This window comes from Lacerta agilis, chromosome 3 (genome assembly GCF_009819535.1).
Source record: "Lacerta agilis isolate rLacAgi1 chromosome 3, rLacAgi1.pri, whole genome shotgun sequence".
Lineage (NCBI taxonomy): Eukaryota > Metazoa > Chordata > Lepidosauria > Squamata > Lacertidae > Lacerta > Lacerta agilis.
This window is the reverse complement of record NC_046314.1, coordinates 101546398-101570465: the sequence shown is the minus strand read 5'-3', so window position 1 is coordinate 101570465 and position 24068 is coordinate 101546398. Positions and strand designations below refer to the sequence as shown.

At 42.3% G+C, this 24068-nt stretch overlaps 1 protein-coding gene across 1 annotated transcript; it reads right to left on the bottom strand.

The window, feature by feature from the left end:
• Positions 1-329: 329 nt before the first annotated feature.
• On the bottom strand, positions 330-23190 carry PEX6 (peroxisomal biogenesis factor 6). Its single transcript, XM_033144967.1, has 17 exons — positions 22273-23190; positions 20460-20623; positions 19161-19244; positions 18651-18753; positions 18172-18308; positions 17083-17194; positions 15849-16057; positions 15356-15548; positions 14558-14634; positions 13512-13644; positions 11880-12085; positions 11735-11796; positions 11508-11616; positions 4798-4914; positions 3811-3888; positions 2013-2152; positions 330-838 (listed from the first exon to the last, which is right to left on the bottom strand). Exons 1-17 carry the CDS (start codon positions 23173-23175, stop codon positions 705-707), a joined length of 2961 nt encoding a protein of 986 aa, XP_033000858.1. The 5' UTR covers positions 23176-23190; the 3' UTR covers positions 330-704.
• Between the last annotated feature and the right edge of the window lie 878 nt (positions 23191-24068).

Here is a 24068-nt window from a genome sequence, read left to right as displayed (position 1 = left end):
CAGAAGTGTTGGATAAGTCCAGCAAGCCAAAGAGTACAAAGGTATCAGTCTCTCTTCTCCCCCTCCCAACAATAAAAAATGGGAATATTTTACCTTATTGCTACAATTGTAAACACCAATGAGATTATATTATATTGGCAGATTAGATAAACTTGCCAAAATGGTGAAGGAGCCAGCATGGGAACAAGACCAGTTCTACAAAACAATTAAATATGTGACTGCATCAGAGTGCCCTACAGGAAGGAAGGAGAGCTCTGCTCTGCTTTGATGGTTTTTTCTTTCTCCCTCTGAAAATCTTAGTTCATAAAAGGCACTAAAGAGCATTTATGTCATTCTGGCAAAGAAACTGGATTTTTATTTATCCATTCTTAGACACAGCCACTGCACCACCACCCAAATATTCATGGGCCCAGGTTGCTGTTAGCATCCAAAGGTTTTCCACTGGGTGTTCAAGAAACCTGAACTTCTCAAGGGCGCTGAGAACTAGCTTGAGGGAGTTCTTACCCAGCTAAGCACCCAATAGTCTCAGTTCCATGCCTAGATCCCATTTTCAGTTTTTATCACTGACTTGGCCATTGGAATCCACTGTTTTCATTTCTCCAGCAAAACCGACAACAAGACATCAAAAATTTCTTCCTGATTCCATGGAATTATACAGTTCCAACCATATGTATCCCTTCCTTTCTGGTCCTGCTGGATCCTTATTAAGCAGCAAATCTCTGCTGGATTAGTTTGTATCTAAGCAGTTCTGGTTCGGAAACAGACGGCTGCAGCCTTGTTGCAGCTTGTACAAAGTCCTCCATGGTTAGAGTTAGGTCTGAGGTCTCTGTGTCTAGCCCTGGAGAAAAAGAGTGAAATGGTTGCCAAAAAAGTTACTCATTTTAGACACGTCAGATGCTGCACACCCACAAACTGTTCCCGGGTATGTAAAAACTTCTACAAGTGCAGAGAGAAACTCTATGAATAGTGCTCCAAAGTGCAAAACTCTCCCTAAGAGTTTTCACAGTGCACTGATTCTTTGCACTGGACAACATCTCATTTCCACAACATTTTACCAAATGACAGAATCCTAACAGCTGAATCAAGATACACTAATGCCAGTCTCTCACAGATAGGTGTTTTAACAGGTTCCCACCTCATGCAAAGTCAGTTCAGTCCAATCCAGATAGCAGAATTAGACCCCCACAAGTAACTCAACCTATTTGCCAAAGAATGCATCAAGAACAGACCCAAGGGTGGCACAAGTAGCAGCAATACAGAAAATTCTGAAAAAAATAAAATAAAAAATAAAAAATCCTTCCAGTAGCATTGTATCTGAAGAAGTGTGCATGCACACGAAAGCTCATACCAAGAACAAACTTAGTTGGTCTCTAAGGTGCTACTGGAAGGATTTTTTGATTTTATATTTTGTTTTAACTAAGGCAGACCAACACGGCTAACCTACCTGTAACTATAAAATTCTGAGACACACATTACAAGGGAAATAATATATTGCACCTTCAGGTCTGAAATTACACTACAGCCTGTAAAAAGGAGATTTTCTATATATCATTCCCACAAAAGGAGCCCAAGAACAAAGGAATATTTTACCTTTCCCGTTAAGGCCTGCTAATTCCTTTCAATTTCACACACCCCTGTCTACCAAGTGTCTCAGAGGCATTTATTTGGAGACTTAAGACAATCCGATTTTCTACTCCACTATTTAGAACTGATCTTTGCTTATCGATATGCAAGTCTAAACAGAAGGATGTAAAGCAGTAATAGTTTTGCCAAACACTTGATCAAATGTTTATTTAAAATATTTGTATTCTGCCTTTCTGTCCCATCACTGGAGATGGATGGACACAGTAAAGAGTTCAGTTATCTTGTTCAATGAATTAGTTTCAAAGAAACAATGGCCCATGAAGAACATTTTTCTCTTTCCAGAACCTGTCCATCATCCTGTCTTTAACTGCCTGCTGTGCATTTTTCTTACTAGATTTGAATCTAGCTGAGCTATGCCAGTTCCTTACCTTCCTCTATCCACACCACTTTTCTTTTGATAGCAGACATCATGGCATCTGAGCAGAGTGCATATATGTCTGCTCCAGTTAGCTGTACGGGACACTTGTCAAGGATACCAAGGAGACTGACGGAAGGATCCAGCTTAAACCTACCAAGGAAGAATATATCCAAAGCTTAGTATCAAAGAAAGATTGTTGTTAGACTGCAGCCCGTCTGAGAGCTGTGGACAGAAAGGAATAACCCTAAATCCCAGGTTCAAATGAGTGTGATCACAGAATCATAGAACTGTAAGATAAGATTTCTCTATTGTCATTGGATAAGTACAAGTACAATGTTGTACAAGTGCAACGAAATTGGATGCCATCCCATAAAAACAGCACAAAAAACAAACAAAAAAAGAAAACACATTGTCAGCCACACATGCACATACGTACACGCCCATCACAACTCTCTAAGGTCATATCTGGTTACAGCATTTAAGATGGTTATAGCTCTTGGGAAGAAACTATTCTTCAATCTATTTGTTCTTGATCTAATTGTTCTATATCTCTTGCCCGAAGGCAGTGGTACAAAAAGACTATATCCTGGATGAGATGGATCCTGTAAAATATTGTTTACTTTTTTTAAGGCAACGGGAACTATATAGTTCTTCCAAAGATGGGAGAGTATGGCCAATAATTTTTCGGGCTGTGGTTATGACCTTCTGTAGACCTTCTGCCTCTCCAATTGTAGAGTTGGAAGGCACCCCGAGGATCATCTAGTTCAGGGTTTCCCAAACTTGGATCGCTAGCTGTTTTTGGACTACAACTCCCATCATCCCTAGCTAGCAGGACCAGTGGTCAGGGGTAATGGGAACTGTAGTCCAAAAACAACTAGAGATCCAAGTTTGGGAAACCTTGATCTAGTCCGACTCCCTGCAATTCAGGGACATGCAGCTGTGCCATACAGGAATCGAACCTGCAACCTTGGCATTATCAGCACCATGCTCTAGCCAACTGAGCTACCCAGGCCTCATGTGGCAAACACCAAATGAGAATTATTGGTCTCACAATAATGTGTCTGGCTATCATTCAGAGCACACACCTCTCTTGGGAAGATTCACAGCCAATTTAACATCCGCAGCTTTCTAAGATCAGAAACTTCATAGCGCAAGGTGGTCTGTTCTACTTTTCTTTTAACAAAAGCAGCAAAAGGAGATGCTGATGCAGAGGGGTAAGCTATTAAGCCCAAATCAGCAGAGGCTGTTATCCAGTTTTAAACTATACTGCAGTTATGCTGCTTTCACTATTCCATAAAGAGGGTAAGACAACCCTGCCGGATCAAGCCAAAGGCCCATCCCATTCTCACAATGGCCACCTAGATGCCTATGAAAAGCCTGCAGAGCAGGACCTAAACGCAGCATCACTCTCCCCACTTTCAATTCCCAGCAACTGGAATGCAGAGGCATGATGCTTCCAACAGTGCAGGTAGAACATAGCCTTATCCTTCATGAATTTGTTACAGTAAATTGGTTTGCTTAAAACGGGAAGCAATAAAATAAACCCCGTGTTCAAGAGCAGGAGGGACTGCACAAGGACAGCACTTGTTTACAATCTTGCAGCCCATGATGTGAAAGATCTTCTGAATGCAAACCAGCAAGTTGCAGTTGTACTTAGCTGCTTGTAGGAGTGGAAGTACCACTTTGCACAGACTTGTCTTCCCCTGCTGAGTTAACTGCCTATATACAAGGAATACTAAGGCCATGAAATACTGGGAATCACAGGGCTTTTGCTTTGTCACTACTTTTATTTTATGGTAGGCACTCACTTTCTGGTGATAGCATTTAGTACTTGCAGCTGAGAGTCTCGGTCTTCATTTATACCCACATAGACCAATTTATCAAATCTGCCAGGGAAACAGACAATAAAGAGACAAAGTGAAGTTGTCCAACATACATACATGCCACAGCCTTGCTATTCAGAAAACACACACAACCCCAAGAAGATCTGAGAACAGACTTCTATTGTTAGGCTGTGGAGCTTTTAATTCAGTATGGCAGACATTCTCCAAGTAGCTCCACTCACAGCGTGCAGAGAAAAGAGAAGAAAAAAGTGCAACCTTCAAGAAACCCTGCACCTGGCTCTGTGCTTAACTGATACCTTCTACAATGAAGATGGGGGCTATTTTGACTAGGGCTCTTGCCCTATTCATTTTCCATAGAAGTTAAAGGGGCCCTTTTTAGTAACTTGCCATGTCCCATGATTTCCACCTGTTTTTAGAATGATGTTGGTACTTTAAAAAGTTAGCAAGTTTTATTAAGTTGTCTGCCAAGACCTCCAGCAATTTTTAAGTGGTCTAAGGGGAAAAAGCCTTTGAGAACTATTGCGCTAAATTGGAGCAAATGAATGCATCCAGCAGCAAATAGGCAAGGAAGAAGCAACAAATTGTTATTTTTCATGGGAAAGCACTTCAAGACCTCACTTTGGACAGAGGATTTGTCTGCCAAAAATGCAACACAGACAGAACAGAAGGGGCAGGGACCCTCTCTTAGTGCTTTACAACTAAACTTGCTTTACAATACATGGAACAAGTGAGGGAGTGGGGAGTTAGGATACTACACTAATCTAACTTTGTCCTTGTCTCTACTGTAACTAAGCCACGGTTCATACAAATGAAGTAATCACATCTTTTGTTTCCCTGTCTATATTTTAGATTTTAAGAGCCAGGGATCTGTTATACCTGTTCTTTGTAAAGTGCCACGTATATACATGTGTGCGTGTGTGTGTGTAAAACCAATAATAGTAAGAATCATACCTGCCTGGCCGGAGCAATGCTGAATCTAGAAGATCAGGTCTGTTTGTAGCTCCAATAACGAAGACATCTCGAGAAGAATGAAGTCCATCAAGTTCTGCTAGTAGCTGAGACACCACTCTACCAAGGGGGAAAAGAACATTTTTAAATGCCACCACAAATCCTAGTGCAGCCATTGAGCAAGTCAACTCATTAACCCAAACAGTACATACACAAAGCACTGGTTCAGATAGGTATGACCAAGCTAAGCTCAAAAGTATTACTGTACTAGCTGCTATACACCACTGAGAGAAAAACTACTTGCCTTGAACGAAACAGTTCTTAACAGACAAGGCAGGGCAAAGGGGGTGTATGAGCAAGTCACTAACTTTGCAGTGAAGTAAGAATCAAACAGAACTTTTCTTCTCACAGCGAGAGCATCACATGTCCTGGAAGACTGGCAAAATCCAGTATCTTCCTATATCTCTCTAGAACTGTAAGGTCCTGCTTCTCACAAGAGGCAAACATCGATTCTATGAATCTTAAAGATTCACCCTGCTTTACAAATTTCTCATCTGACCATTGCCGTATTCTTCTCGTTCAAGGACCGAGTTATATTCTGCTTCACGTGCAAATTGAGGAGAACGTAAGGAAGAACAGAGAAGAAATTAATAGAATTGGGCAGGAGGTGACCACTTTGAAAAAGGACTCCGAGGAAATTAAAGTGGTCAAAGAAAAAATAAAAAAAGTGGAGGAAAAATTGGACAATTTAGATTTGGAGCAGATAGAGAATATTGGAACACGACAGAGAACTGTTGAAGAGTCTCTTGCTTTTCTGCAACTACATCAGAGAGAGGGTAACATCCGTCTAAGGGGTCTTCCAGAATTGGAAGGGGAAGACCTAAAAGCTTATATTGTGAAGCAATTTTCAGTATATTGGGAGCTAGAAGAGGTCAATGTCTCAGCGCGCATAGTGAAGGCCTTCAGATTTGGACCAAGAGGTTCCAGAGGAAAGAAAAGCAATAAAACAGTCAGCGACTGTTTGATTGTGCTACACGATCGACACGATAGGGACTTCTTTCTGGACTTGCATTACAGAAACAACCTGGTGGTAGAGCAGAATAAAGTAATTTTTTATAAGGATATCCCCAGATTTTTCCTGGACAAAAGAGTTCCCTACAACGACTTGGTGACTGAGCTTAGAAGAAGAAAAATCCCCTTCAGTTGGGAATTTCCAGAAGGCCTGGCATTTACGTTCGAAGGGAAAAAGATAAGAATAAGGTCCTTGGCGGAAAAGCAAAAGTTTTTGGACAAGCATCTGGAACAATTTAAAGGTACTCCACTCGATCCAGCACAACTTTACAGGTTCCCAGCTGAGTTTCCACCACCGCCGGGACTACCAGGTCTACCAGGACCAAGCCAGGATCCAGAGAAAGATAAGAAAGGAGAAGCAACTGGAGGAGAAGAATAAAGAAAGGAAAATGGCGCTCAAGTTAATGACATGGAATGTCCGGGGATTGAATCAGAGACCAAAGAGACGCAGAGTGTTTTACAGCATAGAAAAGAAGAATTTGGATATAATATGTTTACAGGAAACCCACATAGCCCAACGTCATAGAAGATTACTACAGAACAAAAAATTAGGCCAAGAGTTTATATCATCGGACAAGGTCAAGAAGAGAGGAGTAGTGATATACGCAAAGGAGAAATATAGCCCAAGACAGCTTTTCAAAGATGAAGAAGGGAGATACATCGCAATTGAAATTAATGTACAAGGCGAAAAAATTATGATTCTGGGACTTTATGCACCAAATGATGGAAAGTCAATTTTTTACAAGAAAATACATGATCTGCTGTTGGACTATTTGGAGTATAAATTAGTTTGCCTTGGAGATTTTAATGGTGCAGTTTCCACATTAATGGACAGATCTCAAAGAACTAAATTAACGAATGATGGGAAACTCCCAAAGACTTTTTTCGAAATGGTGGACAATTTGAATTTGGTGGATTCTTGGAGATTAAAAAACCCTACAGATACAGAGGCAACTTATTTTAGTGAATCTCAGCAGTCATGGTCGAGGATAGATTACATTTGGATCTCGAATGAATTGGCTCCAAAAATACAAAAGGCAGAAATTGGTCCTAAAACGCTTTCAGACCATAATCCGGTACAGTTAAATTTAAAAATGATTTCCAAGGATTCTTTTAGATGGAGAATGGATGACGCTCTGATGAGAGACACCAAGCTAGTAGAAAGAGCGGCGAAAAAGATGAAAGAATATTTTCAGATAAATTGGAGTTCCGAAGTGGAGAAAAGAATTGCGTGGGATGCAAGTAAAGCGGTAATGAGAGGATTCCTCATTAGTGAAAAAGCAAAAAAGAAGAAACAACAAAATGCAGAAATGGAGAGATTGTTGAAATTAATCAAAGAAAAGGAAAAAGAATTAAGAGGACATCCCAGATGTGTTAAAATTCAAAAAGAAATCAAATACTTGCAATCCCAATATGCCAATATAATGAACCAGGATATTGAATGGAAAGTGAAAATGATGAAACAAAGAACATTCGAATCTGCTAATAAGTGTGGAAAACTACTAGCTTGGCAATTGAAGAAAAGACAAAAGGCAAATGTCATCAATAATTTGGTAGTAAATGGAAAAAATGTGGAGAAACCGGAGGAAATCAGATGGTGTTTTCAAAGATTCTACAAGCAACTGTACAAGGAGGAGAAGATAGATGAAGCAGAAATAGACCGATTTCTGGAAAAGAACGGATTGCAAAAAGTCCCAGAGGAAAAATTAGTTATTCTCAACCACCCAATATCGACACAGGAGATAGAAGATGCAATAAACAACATGCAATTAGGGAAGGCTCCAGGACCGGATGGATTAACAGCAAAATATTATAAGACATTGAAAGATTGGCTATCGCAGCCGTTAAGAGAAATTTGCAACAAAATATTAGAAGGAGACAGGGCACCAGAGACGTGGAAAGAAGCCTTTATCACACTGATTCCAAAACCAGATACTGATAAGACTCAAATGAAAAACTACCGTCCAATATCCCTCTTGAATATGGATTATAAAATTTTTGCAAATGTTTTGGCTACAAGGTTGAAAAGAGTGTTGAAAGATTATATACATAGAGACCAAGCAGGTTTCTTGCCAGGAAGACAAATTAGCAATAATACGAGAATTATTGTGGACATTTTAGAAAAACTGGAGAGAGACATAAACACAGGTGCGGCACTATTATTTGTCGATGCAGAGAAAGCATTTGATAAAGTATCCTGGATATTTATGAAAAAGAATTTGGAAAGGATGGGAGTTGGAGAAAAATTCTTGAATGGCATTAAGGCCATCTATACAGAACAAAGAGCTAAAGTAATAGTAAACAGTGTGATATCGGAGGAGTTTGAAGTTGAAAAGGGAACAAGACAAGGGTGCCCTATCTCCCCTTTACTTTTTATTACGGTCCTGGAAGTCCTCCTAAATATGATACGAAAGGACAAACAGATAAAAGGAATTCGTGTGGGAGAGAAAGAATACAAACTACGTGCCTTCGCAGACGATCTGATGTTATCCCTGCAGGAACCGGAAAGCAGTGTCCCCAGAGCCTTGGAAATAATTGAACAATTTGGACTTGTAGCTGGTTTCAAATTAAATAAGCAGAAAACCAAAGTTTTAGGAAAAAATTTGAGTGCAGAACAAATTCAAAGAATACAGGAAGGCACTGGCCTCAATTTTGCTAAAACAGTAAAATATCTAGGTATCAATCTCACAACCAAGAATCTGAACCTGTACAAGGACAATTACGAAAAACTGTGGATGGAAATAAAGAAAGACATGGAGATATGGACAAGATTGAAACTGTCGTTAATGGGAAGAATAGCTGTGATAAAGATGAATGTCCTACCAAGGATGCTGTTTTTATTCCAAGCCATACCAATTTTGGACAAACTGGATTGCTTTAAGAAATGGCAAAAGGATTTATCAAAGTTTATATGGCAGGGCAAAAAGCCCAGAATTAAGCTTAAGATTTTAACAGACTCTAAAGAGAGAGGAGGCTTTGCCCTGCCGGATTTAAGACTTTACTTTGAAGCAGCGGCCTTTTGCTGGTTAAAGGATTGGTTTAAATTAGAGAATGTTGATGTGTTGGACTTGGAAGGACATGACAATATGTTTGGATGGCATGCATACCTTTGGTATGACAAGGTTAAGATTCACAGAACTTTTAAGACTCATATAGTCAGAAAATCCTTGTATCAGGTCTGGATGAGATATAAAGACTTGTTAGAGAGAAAGACCCCTAGATGGATATCTCCAGTGGAGGCCAAGGCCTATAAGAGACCGAACATGTCTGCAAACTGGTTAAGATATATGGACATACTGCAGCAGGAAGGGGACACTTTTAAGTTAAAAAGCTACGATCAGGTGAAAAGTCAGGTCCCCGATTGGCTGCATTATTATCAGGTGCATGAAACATTTAAAATGGACAAAAAGGTTGGTTTTCAAGTAGAAAAATCAAAACTGGAAACAGAACTGATAGAATCGAACTTTAAGAACCTTTCCAAAATGTATAATCTTCTGCTAGAGTGGCATACGAAAGATGAACTGGTTAAATCGTCAATGATAGATTGGGCAAAGGATGTAGGACACAATATTATGATGGATGACTGGGAGAGATTGTGGCAGAAAGGCATCAAATTTACTGCTTGTAATAGCTTAAGAGAAAATGTAATGAAAATGGTTTATAGATGGTATTTGACACCAGTCAAGATAGCTAAGATGAATACCAAAATGTCAGATGTATGCTGGAAATGTAAACATGCTAAAGGTACCTTTTTTCATATGTGGTGGCTGTGCCCAGCGGTAAATGCTTTCTGGGATAGGATTTACAATGAGCTTAAGAAGGTAATGAAAGTTACCTTTTGTAAGAAACCAGAGGCATTTCTTCTGAGCATAACCAATGAAGAGATACCCAGCCAAGATAGAGTGTTTTTTATGTATGCCACAACAGCAGCTAGAATTTTATTGGCAAGAACATGGAAAGGTGAAGAGATACCAACGGTGGAAGAATGGCAGATGAAGATGATGGAGTATATGGAACTCGCAGAACTGACCGCCAGAATCCGGGACCAGAGGGAGGAGAAGGTGTCACAGGACTGGAGGAAATTTAAAGACTATTTAGTCAAATCAGTAAAATTGAATATTTGAGCAGAATTAAATAGAAGATCGGCTTTAGTAGGTTTATGTTAGATAAAACTGTTAGGAAGATATTTTTGTGTGAAAGATTTATTTGCTAGAAAATAAGTTAAGATTTGGTGTTTAAGTCAAGATTTAAATGCGATTAGGTATATGATTAAGTAAAGTTAAGCACATTAAAAATTGGGCAAATGTTAATAGAATAAGATACAAAGCTACCTAGAAGATATATATGATTTTGAAGACAGTGGAGGGAACGGGGGAAGTCCCCAAAAACAGAGAAGATAGTACCAAGAAAAGTAAGAGGATAAGTGTTAGTTTAAAGGTTTGTATATGTTTCTTTTTATTGTAATTGTTTGATTGTGTTCATGTATTGTGTTTTTGTATTGTTAATGTTGGTGTTTATGTTATGTTTTTCTTTTGTTTTAATAGAAAATAATAAAATCTTATAAAAAAAAAAATATATTCTGCTTCACGTGACAGAACAAACCAATGTTTGGTTAGTGCTAGAGCCGTACTGGATATTTTTATTATTTTGTGTTATATATACTGCTTATCACCATAGTCTCTAAGTGGTGTACAGTAAGGTTGCAAAAGATATAAAAAGATAAAATCAGTTTAAATTAACCATTAAAAATAAGAAAACTTAAATGCAAGCAGATATAAAAAGGTGTACACCAATTGCCAAAAGTTCAACTGGGAGTAGACCTATCTGATCTCAGCTGGGAGTGAGTTTTGACAGAAATGGGCGCACAATACTGAGCACCTGGTACCTAGCAGGTATGAGTCATGCATCTAAGTCATGGGGACAGACCGGGCAGGGATAGAAGGAATCACGTGGTGCTCATGGTATCCTAGACACCAGTTGTTGAGGGCCTTCCATATCAATATAACAACTTGGCCCAATAGCATAAGGGCAGCTTGTGCAAGCTTTGAAGCACCAAATACCCAGGCAGTGGGTATGCCTATGAAGGCAGTTTTTAGCTGGGATCCAGAGATGCAGTAATATTTTGCTAATGCCACACACACACACACACACACACACACACATTTATACACAGAGAGAGGGGGGAAGATTTTTTGTTGAAGTTAACCTTGGCTGCAGGATCTGCTTTTTGTTCTATTACATCAAAATACAAAGATTGCTGCATTAGCATTAGCAGCTGCCTTGGATGTTTGTATGCTGAAAGGTGGGATATTAAGATTTTCGATAAAATTTATTTTCACTCTTTATATCTTCTAGAACTAAGCCCCGGTGCAGAAAAAAATAGGATCATCAAAGCTAAGGTTCTGGGACCAAAGACAACCTGTGTGCCATCAGGGAGTGAGTGGGGCACCCCAGCCTTTTTAGTGTTTATATATTTGACAGTGGGAGTCCAGTTTTTAGCGAACACATGCAGATACTTCCAGCCTGTCTGGATCATTATACCAAGCATGGATAAGGGGAAAAAACCAAGAGTTTGCACTGAGTTTGCCACAGCAGGATGCTTATGCTTCAGCATTCCTTAGCAGCTGACAAGTGGCACTCACCGGTCCATTACACCACCGGAGTCTCCACTCCGCCCACGATTGGGTGCCAAGGAATCAAGTTCATCAAAAAATATAATGCAGGGAGCAGCTGCCCTGGCTCTAGCAAACACTGATATGAGAGAGAAAAAGAAAGAAATTAATGTGCATCTTGCGGAGTCACGCTAAAGCCAGCAGCATACATAATGCATAATGCATTCTTCTGCTCCACTTTGGAGCTCCACACTAACCTTCACGTACATTCTCTTCACTCTGCCCAACATACATGTTGATGAGCTCTGGGCCCTTCACACTGAGAAAGAGAAAAGGCAGGGCTGGTTATTCCGAGCTCTGTGCCCCAAGGCTCTCCTTATCCCTTTCTGCCACAATGCCCACCTGAGGAAAGTCATGGTGCATTCAGTTGCCACAGCTTTTGCTAGCAACGTTTTTCCTGTTCCGGGAGGGCCATAGAGCAGAAGGCCAGAGCGGCGAAGACCTAAAGAAAGCAGCTCTGGGTGTTCTAGAGGAAGCTGAATGGTGTCCAAGATCTCCTTCTTCACTTCCTGGAGCCCACCAACATCTTGCCAGAAGACAGAAGGTATCTGCAGTGACAGGACAACCTTGCAACTCTTACCAAGTCTACAACCCTATTTCATAAACCAAGACTTGCACTTTTTTCTTCTTACGGTGCTCTCAAGACACAGTCTCATAAACCCCTTGAGACCACAACACTCCCCTCTGCCCCATCCAGCGACTGCCACCGCTCTCACAGCATCCTCCTCCATGCTCCAAGGGGCAAGTGAAGATTGGTCTCACCTGGAATCATCCATGTTGCACCCTTAACTGCACTTTAGCTACCTTTAGTAGCTCTTCTCCCTTACGTACCCACTTACACCTTAATATCAGAAGGTGAAGCCCTGCTGCTTATTTCATGTACTGACAATTCATTATTACTGTAATTCATTTATATAACGCCAAATCATAGGTAAAGGATGGAGAGGAAGAGGGGGGCTTACAGTTCAGATTGGAATACCCATAACATTCCCAGCACTTTCTGGCTCATAAAAAGTTTCTCCAGACACAAAAATTTGGTTATTCAGTAATTTACAATGGACTCGACCACAAAAAAATACATTTCAGTGTACATGGACCAAATGTCCTTGTCTATATCTAGAAACTGTTGTCTATTTTCAAACTGTTGCATGTTCAAAGATCAAAAACACAGTAAGGTCCCAAGTCCACAGTGCAATTGTTGGCAGAGAGCTGCCTTTCCAGTGTTGTAGAATTAGATTTTCTCAGTTATGAGGGCTTGCAAGCCTCATTTATGTTGCCCATCCATTACCTCCAACAATATCAGAATGTAAAACGGCATTATGTGGATTTCCTTGAGCCTTAAAATTGTTCAAGGTTGAGTACCAATTAATGTGTTCCACAACCCCTGTCCAAAAAGGAAGCAGAAGATTCCTGTATTTTAATATAGTAAGATCTGCATGATTACACAGCTTTTCCCAGTTAATAGTACTACTGTACTAATAGTACTGTTAATAGTACTACTGTTCTTCCTTCCCAAGGACACCAACATTTTAGACACCAACTCTCTGGAATTTCCTACTGGGGGGCGGCTCTATTTGGCCCTGCAATTGCTAGTGAAAGGAGAGAAGTTTTGGGGTTTTTACACTGAAAAATTTACAGATTATTACTAAATTATTTTGTGTAAGCTTTGATAAGCATTGCTGCCTCCCTACTTCTTTATTATGTTTATTATGTTTTTAACATTTATGACTGGATATTCTATTGATTTTAAGCTAATGTACACACTCGATTGCGATTATGACTGAAATTTTATAAATACAATTCGTGAAAGACTGCATAAGCACTGAGCTATCTAGTCCACTTAGTATGGTTTAGTTACTGGAGCAGGAGGCGATGATGATATTCTCCATTTAATGGTAGCAGAGAGCTGCATGAGATTTCAGAGGGTGGTTTGTGGGTTGTTGTTTTTTAAATCAAGCTTCTTATTAGTCATACCTTTGGAGCTCCTATTGCTTGCGAATGAGCATCATGCAGCTTATCCAGTGCAACAACGAAATCTTCTGCTAGAAGAGGGAAGCCTGCAGCACAAAAATCATGTTCTTCCTCCTCACTCAGTCCCCCCAGGAAGCTGGCAAAGAGGAAACAGAAACAGCAAGCTATTTTCTGCAATCATGATAATAATAAAAAGTTAATTGGACCAAAGGCCTCCAAATTATAGGGCTGAGCTGGGTGCTGATGTGCCAAAAGAAAGGTGCCCTCAAATTTTGAGTATTTGCAGGGCACACCAACCAGCTGCGCCACAAAGGTGTTTGAGAGCCTTGACAATCAGGTTCTGCTGTACTGCAAAAATGAAATAATCACTGAGAAGCAAGTCAGACACAAAATCAAATGTGCATCTGAGCAGGATGTTATCTCTCTACACTATATTGCTCTCACATAAGCTCTGATGACTAAGGCTCAATCAGGCCTTAAGAGCGAGAGCAAAGTAGCTTCATTTGCCCTTCACTGACATCGCTCTGCAGCCCAATCTGACTGGCTCAGATACCACCAGGAATAGTATAGTGAAAAAGAATTAAGTTGCCTTATTTAAGCTGAAAAATTGCTCCAAAGCAGTAGTAGGTGAAGGAACTATGGTTGGAAGCAGGGAAGAGAAACAGTGCAAAAACAGAAAAATAGAAGGTTCCTGTGGGGGTGCGGATTCTCTATCCCCTAAAGCATACTTTCACCAAAGAGTCTTAAGAGTCACTGGGGCTCTATCAAATGCTGCCACAGTAAGCTTCCAAAGACAAGTCTTTTCAATCATTTTACTAAGCCACCACCCCGTGGCCACACGCAAACTGCTGCGGGTGGACTCTTTGTACTTGCTCCTTGTGCTACTCCCTCCTGACAGCTGGCACCTCAGGTTTTGAAGATCACAAACTGGCATGCCTCCCTTATCCCATCCACAGTTGGGAAACACAAATCTCATCTTCCAAAGTGTGTAAAACATTTGCAGTTATCACCTGAAGGCTTACGAATCACCAAAAAGTCTCCTCCATTACCTTGAATTCTGGATCCTTGCACAGGCTGCACGACTGCTGTGGGAAAGCAAAGTGCAGAAATCTCCCAGAACGAAGCCCTGCAAACGTGGAACAAGATGCTAGTAGTGGAACAATTCCCAAGGCAAGCAGAGAAAGCATTCTGAAAGAAGACCCCTTAAGGATAAGGATGAAGAGGTTTAATTCTCTATACAGAAAAATCTGGGGAAATCCTCCTGTACCCATTCCCTCAAGCTATGTGAGCACACCACTGAAGTAATGGAGAATGCTACTGCAGGTAGGTTTATATTGGTTTGCAAAGGCCTCCAAGCCCTCCTAGTGAAGGCAATCAAGATGCCTATATTTGTGTAATACTGGCTATCCATAGGCCAGAACTCAACTCAACTGAACTCCAATAGCTACATGAGCTTGACCACATTCTCAGTTTACATACTGTAGATAATTCTTTTTGACAAGTCTTTCTCAGGGATTCTGACTTGGGGCCTAAAGTAGTTGAGATCCAGCACTCCGCATTCCTATTTGGATCATGCTGTTTGCATAAAATGGAAGCAATTCCTGGGAAGGGCTGCAGCTCAGCAGCAGAGCATTGGCTCCCAGGTTCAATGTCCCCTAGCTGGGGCAGGGAGAGGCCCTGGAGAACTGCTGCCAGACAGACAACACTGGCCTAAAGAGACCAACGACCTGGCTGTTCTTTCCTACTGCAAGGTTATCTTTCAGCACTAGAAGGAATCACACACTGTGGCAACTAAGCTCCCCTTGTAACATCAACTAGGCTTTCCTACCGTGCGGGATGCAACTTACTGCGCTTTGCCGGGCAAGCTTAGTCAGGCTCACTTCTTTTCCCAAAGGCAAGCCCTCTGTCAGCATGCTTAGAATGGCCTTCCTCTGCTCTTCACATGGTGCTTCAATTTTCAGTTCATGAAGGAAAGCTGTCTGCAAGTCTGTAGGGACATTCCCAAGCCTGGTTGTTGTTCCTACTACCAGGACAGGATAACTAGTGAGAAAACACACAGATGAGCCATGAATATTTCAGCCAGGGGTGAGAACACAATGCTGGATCCAGCAGGGCTCTACTTAAGTGCTTATGTGAAAATCGCAGTTAAAATATAAAGAAAGCCCCACTCTATACTGCTAATACACCATGAGTTTTTTGGAGCAGGGATCCAAAATTCCAGTATCACCCAGCAAGAGAAGAACTACTCAATTAACTGCTAGGTTGCAGAGACAGGTACACCATAGTGATAGCCATCCTTCAGAAACAAACACCAGAAAATCCTAGTGTGACGATCCATACCTAGTACTTGCCTCTCTGTCCAGGAGAAGGTGCCGTAATGCAAGAATTACTCGGGAGTCCTCCCCAAGTCCATCACGATCTCTTCCCAGCAGCTCTATATCTTTCATTAGCAGGACACAAGGGCTATAGACCTCAGCCTGTGAGAACGCAGCATGCAGTTTTGCTTCTGTGGACCCACTGGTGTCACCACACAAACTAACAGAATCCACCTACAGGAAGCCAGGGGACAAAGATATGTTGAGGACTGCAATGCAAAAATATTTGAAGAATACATGCAGGGGAATTGGCTGCAGATTCTGCTGATCTAGACTAGTTTATTCATTGGACACATTTTTAACCTACAACCATACAATAACCTTTTTTACAACTGTACATGCCCGCCATTTTCCTGTAGACATCTTTAACAGGTGTGAGGATGGGAGAATTTTAGCAAGTGCAGACTATCCTATATGGGAAAGAAAAGCTGCATCAGGATTCCTCCCCTCTTACCACTTTCAGACTGTTGCTTTCTTATGATTGGTATATACCGGTAACTTTCATGAACAGTAAAAACAAATACAATTTGGTGCTCTCTCAACTGATACAACCCAGCAGTTGAAGAACAATATTACAGATAGGGGTAATTTCAATTTTTTAGAACTATAGAAACAGTCAGTGTGCTGCTGTTTTCACTATGCTAAAGCAAGATTTCAAATAAATTGAATACTTGATAAAAAAAAAAATGCCTTCATAGGGAACAAAAAGCAGTGGAAGCAGCACAGAGCTCAGTGCAGTGTCATCAATTGGCAGATAAACATGTCCTGACCCTCTGAAGGTGGGAGTTTTGGAAGACCCAGAAGTCCAAAACTGCCTCTTATTTCTGAGATGCATGCATTTAGAAAGAAGTATCCTTTATAAGGAAATTATAAAACCTCTATTATTCCTTGTAAGCACTCCCATCAGCAGCAGCACTCTGCATTCACGTAAGATGCCCAAGTTGCAAGGGGCAAGAGACAAATACAATTCACCCTCAGCTAAGAGGGAAAGAGGATAAATGTAGGATGAAGAAGGAATATGCAATGCCAGAAGTTCTCTATAGAAAAACCACTTTTCTCCACTGTGCCTGAGTGACAATTTGGGGTCAAAAAAGCAAAAAGAGAACATTGCTATTTGTAAGTAGCACTGTATTCTTTCAAGGCCATTTTCCACATGTTAAATGACATAAAAAATCAAATGGAAGGCTCAAACAAACTACCTTGAACAAATGGAGATTGAGGCGGCTACAGGCAGCTCTGACAGCTGTCAGTTTCCCCACACCACTGGGTCCTGAAAGAAGAATGCTTCCAGCTCCATTTAGTAGAGTCCCCCTAGAACACAAAAAACAAGCAACTTCATTAATTAGTATTACAAAAGAAGAAAGCAAAGGAGGGAGACTGCAGCACAACCACATAAACAGGGAACCAGGCAGAGGGCCTTCTCAGTAGTGGCACCCTCCCTGTGGAACTCCCTCCCTCCAGATGTCAAGGAGATAAAAAACTATACAACTTTTAGAACGGCCTCAGTCCAGTATACCTGAAGGAGCGTCTCCACCCCCATCGTTCTGCCTGGACACTGAGGTCCAGTGCCGAGGGCCTTCTGGCGGTTCCCTCACTACGAGAAGCCAAGTTATAGAGAACCAGGCAGAGGGACTTATCGGTAGTGGCGCCCGCCCTGTGGAACGCCCTCCCACCAGATGTCAAAGAGAAAAACAACTACCAGACTTTTAGAAGACATCTGAAGGCAGCCCTGTTTAGGGAAGCTTTGAATGTTTAATATATTATTGCATTTAATATTCTGTTGGAAGCCACCCAGAGTGGCTGGGGAAACCCAGCCAGATGGGCGGGGTATGTATGTATGTATGAATAAATAAATATTTATTATTATTATTAATCTGAAGGCGGCCTTGTATCAGGAAGTTTTTAATGTTTGATGCTTTATTATGTTTTAATATATGCTGTAAACCGCCCAGAGTGGCTGGGGAAACCCAGATAGTTGGATGGGGTATAAATAATAAAAAACAAGTTGTTGTTGTTGTTGTTGTTGTTGTTATAAACTCACAATGTGAGGCCCCAAAGGTTCAATGAGAAATTGAATTCAGGCCCCACTGCCACAAGAGCACCTTGAATGAAATGTGGCATGGTCCAGAACCAGAAAAATCCTACCACCGCATAACCAAAGTTATAATACAGAATTTCCAAAATCTATCAGTAAAGGGCAACAGCTACATGCAGCATAGACCCAGCCCCCGAAGCTATCTGCAGCAATGTATGTATGTGGTAGAATTAGGTCGAGTCAACTGACTTACCTACTGTGTAAGTGAGGCCCAAGAATATCACAAAGCTGTTTCACTATGTTGCAGAGTCCAGCAGGAGATAAACTATTCCAAAACCCATGATCATTTTGAGACGGGAAAGATGGGACGGCACTGTTTGTTGAACCAACCTACAAAAAAAGGGAACTGAAAATTACCTGATATGAGTATTTCTTCTCAAATCAAATACCCTTTAGAGCAAAGGTAGCTATTTAAATAACTGATCAGGTCCCTGGAAGCCCTACCACATTTTAATAGAAGAGAAATATATATATTTTTCTGTCTTGCAGCTAAGGAAAACAAAGGTGTTCAAAAGTTGGGAGAAATGTGTCCCACTTCAACATTACCTCTCTCCATGAGTTTTGTATGTAATGCCCTAACCATTATTTATATTTTTATATTTATTATACTCAAGAGCTCTGATGTCAGCACTAGAATATGCTATTTACCTAAAACATTTTTTTATACCTTACCAGAAATAAAGACGTGTTCTGGGTGTCAGCCAGGTACCCCAGGCTCTGCTCTTTTTCGTCTGCTGCTACTATCTTTTTTACCTTGAAGTAGAGGTCCGGCCATCTGAATGAAGAGCAAACAGGCTAAAATTCCAGTACCAAAGGCATTGGTGGAATCAATAGAAAATAACTGGAGTATTTATATGAAAAATATACTTTGCAAAAGCACAAGCTTTAGGTAGTTCTTCCTCAATTGATATTTTTCTCCAAAAACATCAGCATTTCCCATTTTCTGAAATTAAAGAACAGCCCCTAACATCACAGGACTTCCTTAGGTATAAAGCCACAATCTGCAAGACTATAATAATGGTACCATCAATCCAGGGTAAACAAGCTTCTGATTTTCCAGGACAGCTCTCCCTAGGCATTTAACCCAAACCAATTGAGGCTACTTCAATCAGATTTTTTAGTAAGCAGATTGATAACTGCAAAATGACAGATCAGTTAGCTTTAACAAAATGGAAAACATACCTAGAGAACTTATCTGAATTTCCTTCTAAGAACTCAGGATGCCCGACTGTTGGAATACACAGAATATCTTCCTCCTGGACTAGCCTGCAACAAAACAGTCATGGTGATACATGTGTTATTAAACTAAAGGAAGGGAGAAAAATCTGTGTGACAATGCAATGGTCTTAAAATGAAGTAAGGGAGGCCATCAGAAATATTTCAAATGTTTAATATCCTGCAGCAGATATGTGGTCCAACTAGCCATTTTAATTTTTGTCCTGAACAGAAAGTGCTGAATGAAATGGTACGCCTCAAAAACAGAGGCCTCTTCACTGTACTGCCAGCATTTGGTGTGGAAAAGGAATCACCAGAAGGAAACCTTTCTGCACAAACACAGTAATAACTTGCCTGTTAAAATCATATTTAAATCAATTCGTTACAAAGCATACAGAAAGAGTGTGGGGGGATGAAACATACTGGGGGCAGGTAACCTTAAGATAGCATTTGTTACTTATATTATTATTGTTTATAAAGACATCTATACTGCTTTTTAGGACAATTGTCTTACAAACCAATTCACAATAAAATAATACATTAAAAAAACCAATCAGTAAAATATTACAGTAAAACTATAAAATCTCATTACATTCAATGAATAAAGAAAACTAAAATTAACATTGAACAAATAGCTGATAATTTGGCCCAACATCACATTTCATTCTCCCAAGGCCATTCCTTTAAAGAGTGTGTCTATAAAGCATGTTTAAAAGAGATCATATTCCGAGCTTGCTTAATTTTCACTGGAAATATGTTCTATGAGTTACTTTGCATTAACCTGCTTTCAGTGCAGATCTTGGACCACAACTCTCAGCTGTGATTAGCACCACTGGCCACTGAATAAGAGAGGAAAGTTGAGGGGGTTGGACTAGATGACCCTCAGGATCCCTTCCAACTCTACAATTCTATGATTCTATGAAATGACTAGGAGAAGCCATAAAAGGTACTTGGCATACAGACCCCACAAAGACAGGCTTAAGATCACAATGCTACTGCAAAAGTTTTTAAGAGTTCTCTCAGCTGGCACAACCAATATATTTCACTGATTTAAGACATATTCTAAGTATTTCTAGAATCAATATTTTACTTGTAAATGTTTAAAATGCCTAAGCAAGCTTCTCAAATGTGACACATTGGCAACAAGCCCATGTCCTGCTAATTGTGTGCTCATGCAGTAAATAAGAAGCACAGTAACAAGATTATCCCTTGATCTCATAAAGAGGGATGCAGAGGTTAAGTTATTGTCTTTACTGAAACGCTAACCTGGGAGTTTGAAAGTGTTGGTAGAGAATTTGGTCATATACTCCTGTGATGCTGTAGGCTGGTGAGGACACAATCTCTATGTGTAGCTCCTTGGCAAAGGGTGGCACAGATAGCAAGGACCGACTTCCTTTTAACTCCTGCGCACCAGCAGCTTCCCCATATCTCTACAGAGGACAAACAACCCTATTCCATTTTAATTCCACTACACAAAATTAACAACTAGGAGATTAGGACAGAACAGTCTTTTTTTTTTAAACTACAATAACCTTTGAGTACCAGGCCTAATTTTTCCCATCCCATAATAGGTTAGAGAAAACCCAATTTTCCAGTCACAGATGTGTTTTAAACCTTTTAATTTCATTATCCCCACTTTAACCTAATTGTTACAGTCTGTAATTGTTGCATTTCATTCCCTGCTAACTTCACTGCCTACATTTTCACCCCCTGCCTTACAAATATGAGTATCTATACCTGCCAGTTTCCCGATAATGCTTAATACATGTGATTAGTTTACTCCAGTCTAGGAAAGCTTATGCCACAATGTTTGTTATTTTTTTAAGGTGCCACACAGCAAGATTGCTTCTTTGACACTAGACTAACTCAGTGGCAGATGTTTTCATTCATTCGGTACATATCTGTGTATGGAACAGGAGCTCCAATCTCTGTTGGTAATTGTGAATATACAAGTAGGGGGTGGTAGTTTTTTCCAGAAGCATTCCAGCCTGGAGTTAAGGGTGAAATTTTCAATGTATAAATCAAGTAACAAAGGAATGACGTATTTGAAGGGGAAACACCCTCTCTAAATGCAAGATAAAGCTCAATGATGTTCATAAAAGTGGAAAGGAGGTAAAGATGAGGGTTTGTTATGCAATCCTGAATACAGAACTAACTTTACCCAAGCAGCCACACGCCTGCTACCTTTGGGTCTATACAATGGCATAATCACACAAGATTTTTTAAATTGTATACAGATAGAGATCCTCCCCATGCTGCACTTCAGAAGTTCCCAAACTTCCACTTTAGAGACTCTCAGTTCATCTCTAACTGCAGAATCAAAGTCCACCACGACATCTTCACAACAATCTGTGCATGCTGTCATGACAAACTTATGATCTTGCCTTTCACTTTTAATCCTCATGGCTGTTAACAACAGTGCTATAGCAAAGACCTGCAGCTTCCTTCAACCCACCCCAATATTGAAGCTAAGACCCTACTGACCCCTAACTAGCTTATAAGTTAGCATGCTATGCTTTAAGGAGTCTTTCTGCTAAGCACATCCTTTACGATACAGGCTGGGCTCCACAGATAACTAAAGACTCTTCACAGATGCTATAGAACTACACTACTGCTGTGATCCTGATGTCACAACTACCTCTTCCTGCTCTATGGCATTTGACACAAAAGTACGCATCCACACTTTCCCCTTATATAACCACAACTCTATAGCAGACAAGCCCCATCCTGCTACTAGTCCAATTTCCACATACCAAACAAGCCACACCAAAAGGGATAAGATAACTTTACCCTTGTGTGTAGGGGGGTGGCATTAGCCAGATTTACAGGCATTATTCTTCCTCCAGACAGGAGGTTTTGCATTCAGTTCTCAGATGTGTGAGGTGGGCATACATTTGGTAAAAAAGACTACCGTATATAGCTGGTAGTTTTGCCTGCTGAAACATCTGGGAGTCGCTCCCAGTCCCAGCAGGCAGAACCGTGGTAGTCTGAAAGCTGCCCTACATGGTGCGAGGCAGCTTCCCACGCTCAGCACCTGTTTTCCCAGCCGGGCGCCTCATTCCGCACAGGTGCCACCCACCTGGATTTTAAGGAGTGCCCCTTCCAGAGGGTCGCAGGACAGGTTGAAGGCCAAGGTGGCGGGGAGCAGAGCCCTCTCGTGCGGAAAGACGGCGTCCTCCTCGGCGGCTCGGCGTCGCCTGTCTTCGGCGAGGGAGAAGTACCACCGGGGGTCGAGGGCTCGCACGGTGGCCAAGTGGCGGGAGCCGCCTTCCGGCCTCGACACGGACACCCACTCCCCGTGGAAAAGGCCCAGGCTGCGCAGACCGCCGCGGGTCACCCACAGGGTCTCGCCGGCCTCGCCTCCCCACAGAGCTGCGTGGCCCCGCTCCGCCTTCACCAGCCGCTCCCCGCCGTGCGCCCACGCAGATACCAGCGGCGGCGGCTCCCCGCTCCGGTCCCGGCTCTCGCCGCCGCCGCCGCCCCTCAGTTCAGTCACGGCCAAGCGGGTGCCGGCGCCCAGCAGCCCTTGCAGGGCCGGCCGGGACTCCAGCACCAGCAGCCCCGAGCCCGGCAACGTCTCCCCGCGCCGCACCAGGACGCTGGAGCCCGAGCCGGCCGCGGGTCGCGGAGCCCGCCCTGCCCCTGCCGCCCCTAGCAACACCCAGCCTAGCAACGGCGGCCTCCTCACGGGCCAGACCCGCACGCGTCTCCCCGCCGCCAGGCCCAGCTGCCTCAGGAAGGCCCGGCCCAGCCACAGCTCCGGCCCCGAGGCCGCCGAGGCCTCCAGCAGCGCCGCGCACAGCAGCACCGGCTGCGCCTCAGACCCCGCCGGGCGGACGGCCAGCACCAGAGGGCCGCCCGCCGCGGCCGCCGCCGCCACCGCGGCCCATTGCCCGCCGGCCGGGGCCACCAGCAGCCCCGCGGCCGCGGGCAGGTCCTGCGGGACTGGGTCTCCCAGGCTGCGCAGAACCGCCACCGCCATAGAGAAGCACAGAGACGCCCTCAGAGCGGCGGGGAGGGAGCTTCCCGGGAGGACCACAGAGAGAGAGGCGCAGGAAAGAACGCCCCTTCGCGGGCACTTCCGGCCCGAGTTTGAAAAACGCCCAATGCGAAAGTAGACGTGCGGATAACTAGAGATACGAGCGGTTAGAGTGGCGCCACTGGCAGGGGTGGGCTCACGGCGGACGCACAAGAGCACTCTCTTCCCTTTCTGCGGTTTTCAGCAGCTGTCGCTCAGATGATTTCTGCCTCCCGACCGTGGAGGCAGAGCACAGCCACCATGTAAAGAAAAGGGGTTATTCCTTCGGGGTTATTCCTAGTTCATATTCTCTCCCTAAGCCATAGGCCCTGCTCTAGACCCTCCTCAAATGGCTTTGTCTGTTTGGAAGGCACCCTTGAACCATGCTAATTCCTGTTACAGGTAGGTAGCCGTGTTGGTCTGCCATAGTCAATAAGTAAAAATAAAATAAAATAAAATTCCTTCCAGTAGCACCTTAGAGACCAACTAATTTCTTGGTATGAGCTTTCATGTGCATGCACACTTCTTCAGATACAAGGACATTTAAGTTTCCCACCCTGGAGTCCAAGACCACCCCCAGAAACCTCATACATACAGTATGAGGGTCTCCAACTGAAATCTGAGAGCGTTTTTCTCCTGCCTGCCAGTTTATCTGATAATGCCTTCTCTGATTGCCCTTCCTGGTATGTCTGGACATTCTTTTGAAATGGTAATCAATTTAAATTCCTGAGACAATGGGAAAGTTCCCTCACCCCCCCTTCCTTCCTTGCAGAGAAACATTTTGTCAGTTTGGGAATGAGAACTGGTGCTGCTGTTAATGGCAAGAGAATACAGGTGAATTGTTTATGGAATCAGAA

What these genes read in the sequence shown, in the direction of transcription:
- PEX6 (XM_033144967.1), bottom strand. Translation starts at nt 23,175, where the DNA reads ATGGCGGTGGCGGTTCTGCGCAGCCTGGGAGACCCAGTCCCGCAGGAC. An exon ending in GGGCCTCACTTACACAGTAG is followed by an intron (nt 17,195 to 18,171) that starts GTAAGTCAGTTG and finishes TTTGTGTTCTAG; the next exon opens with GGGGACTCTACTAAATGGAG. An exon ending in AGCTTGCCCGGCAAAGCGCA is followed by an intron (nt 14,635 to 15,355) that starts GTAAGTTGCATC and finishes CCACGTTTGCAG; the next exon opens with GGCTTCGTTCTGGGAGATTT.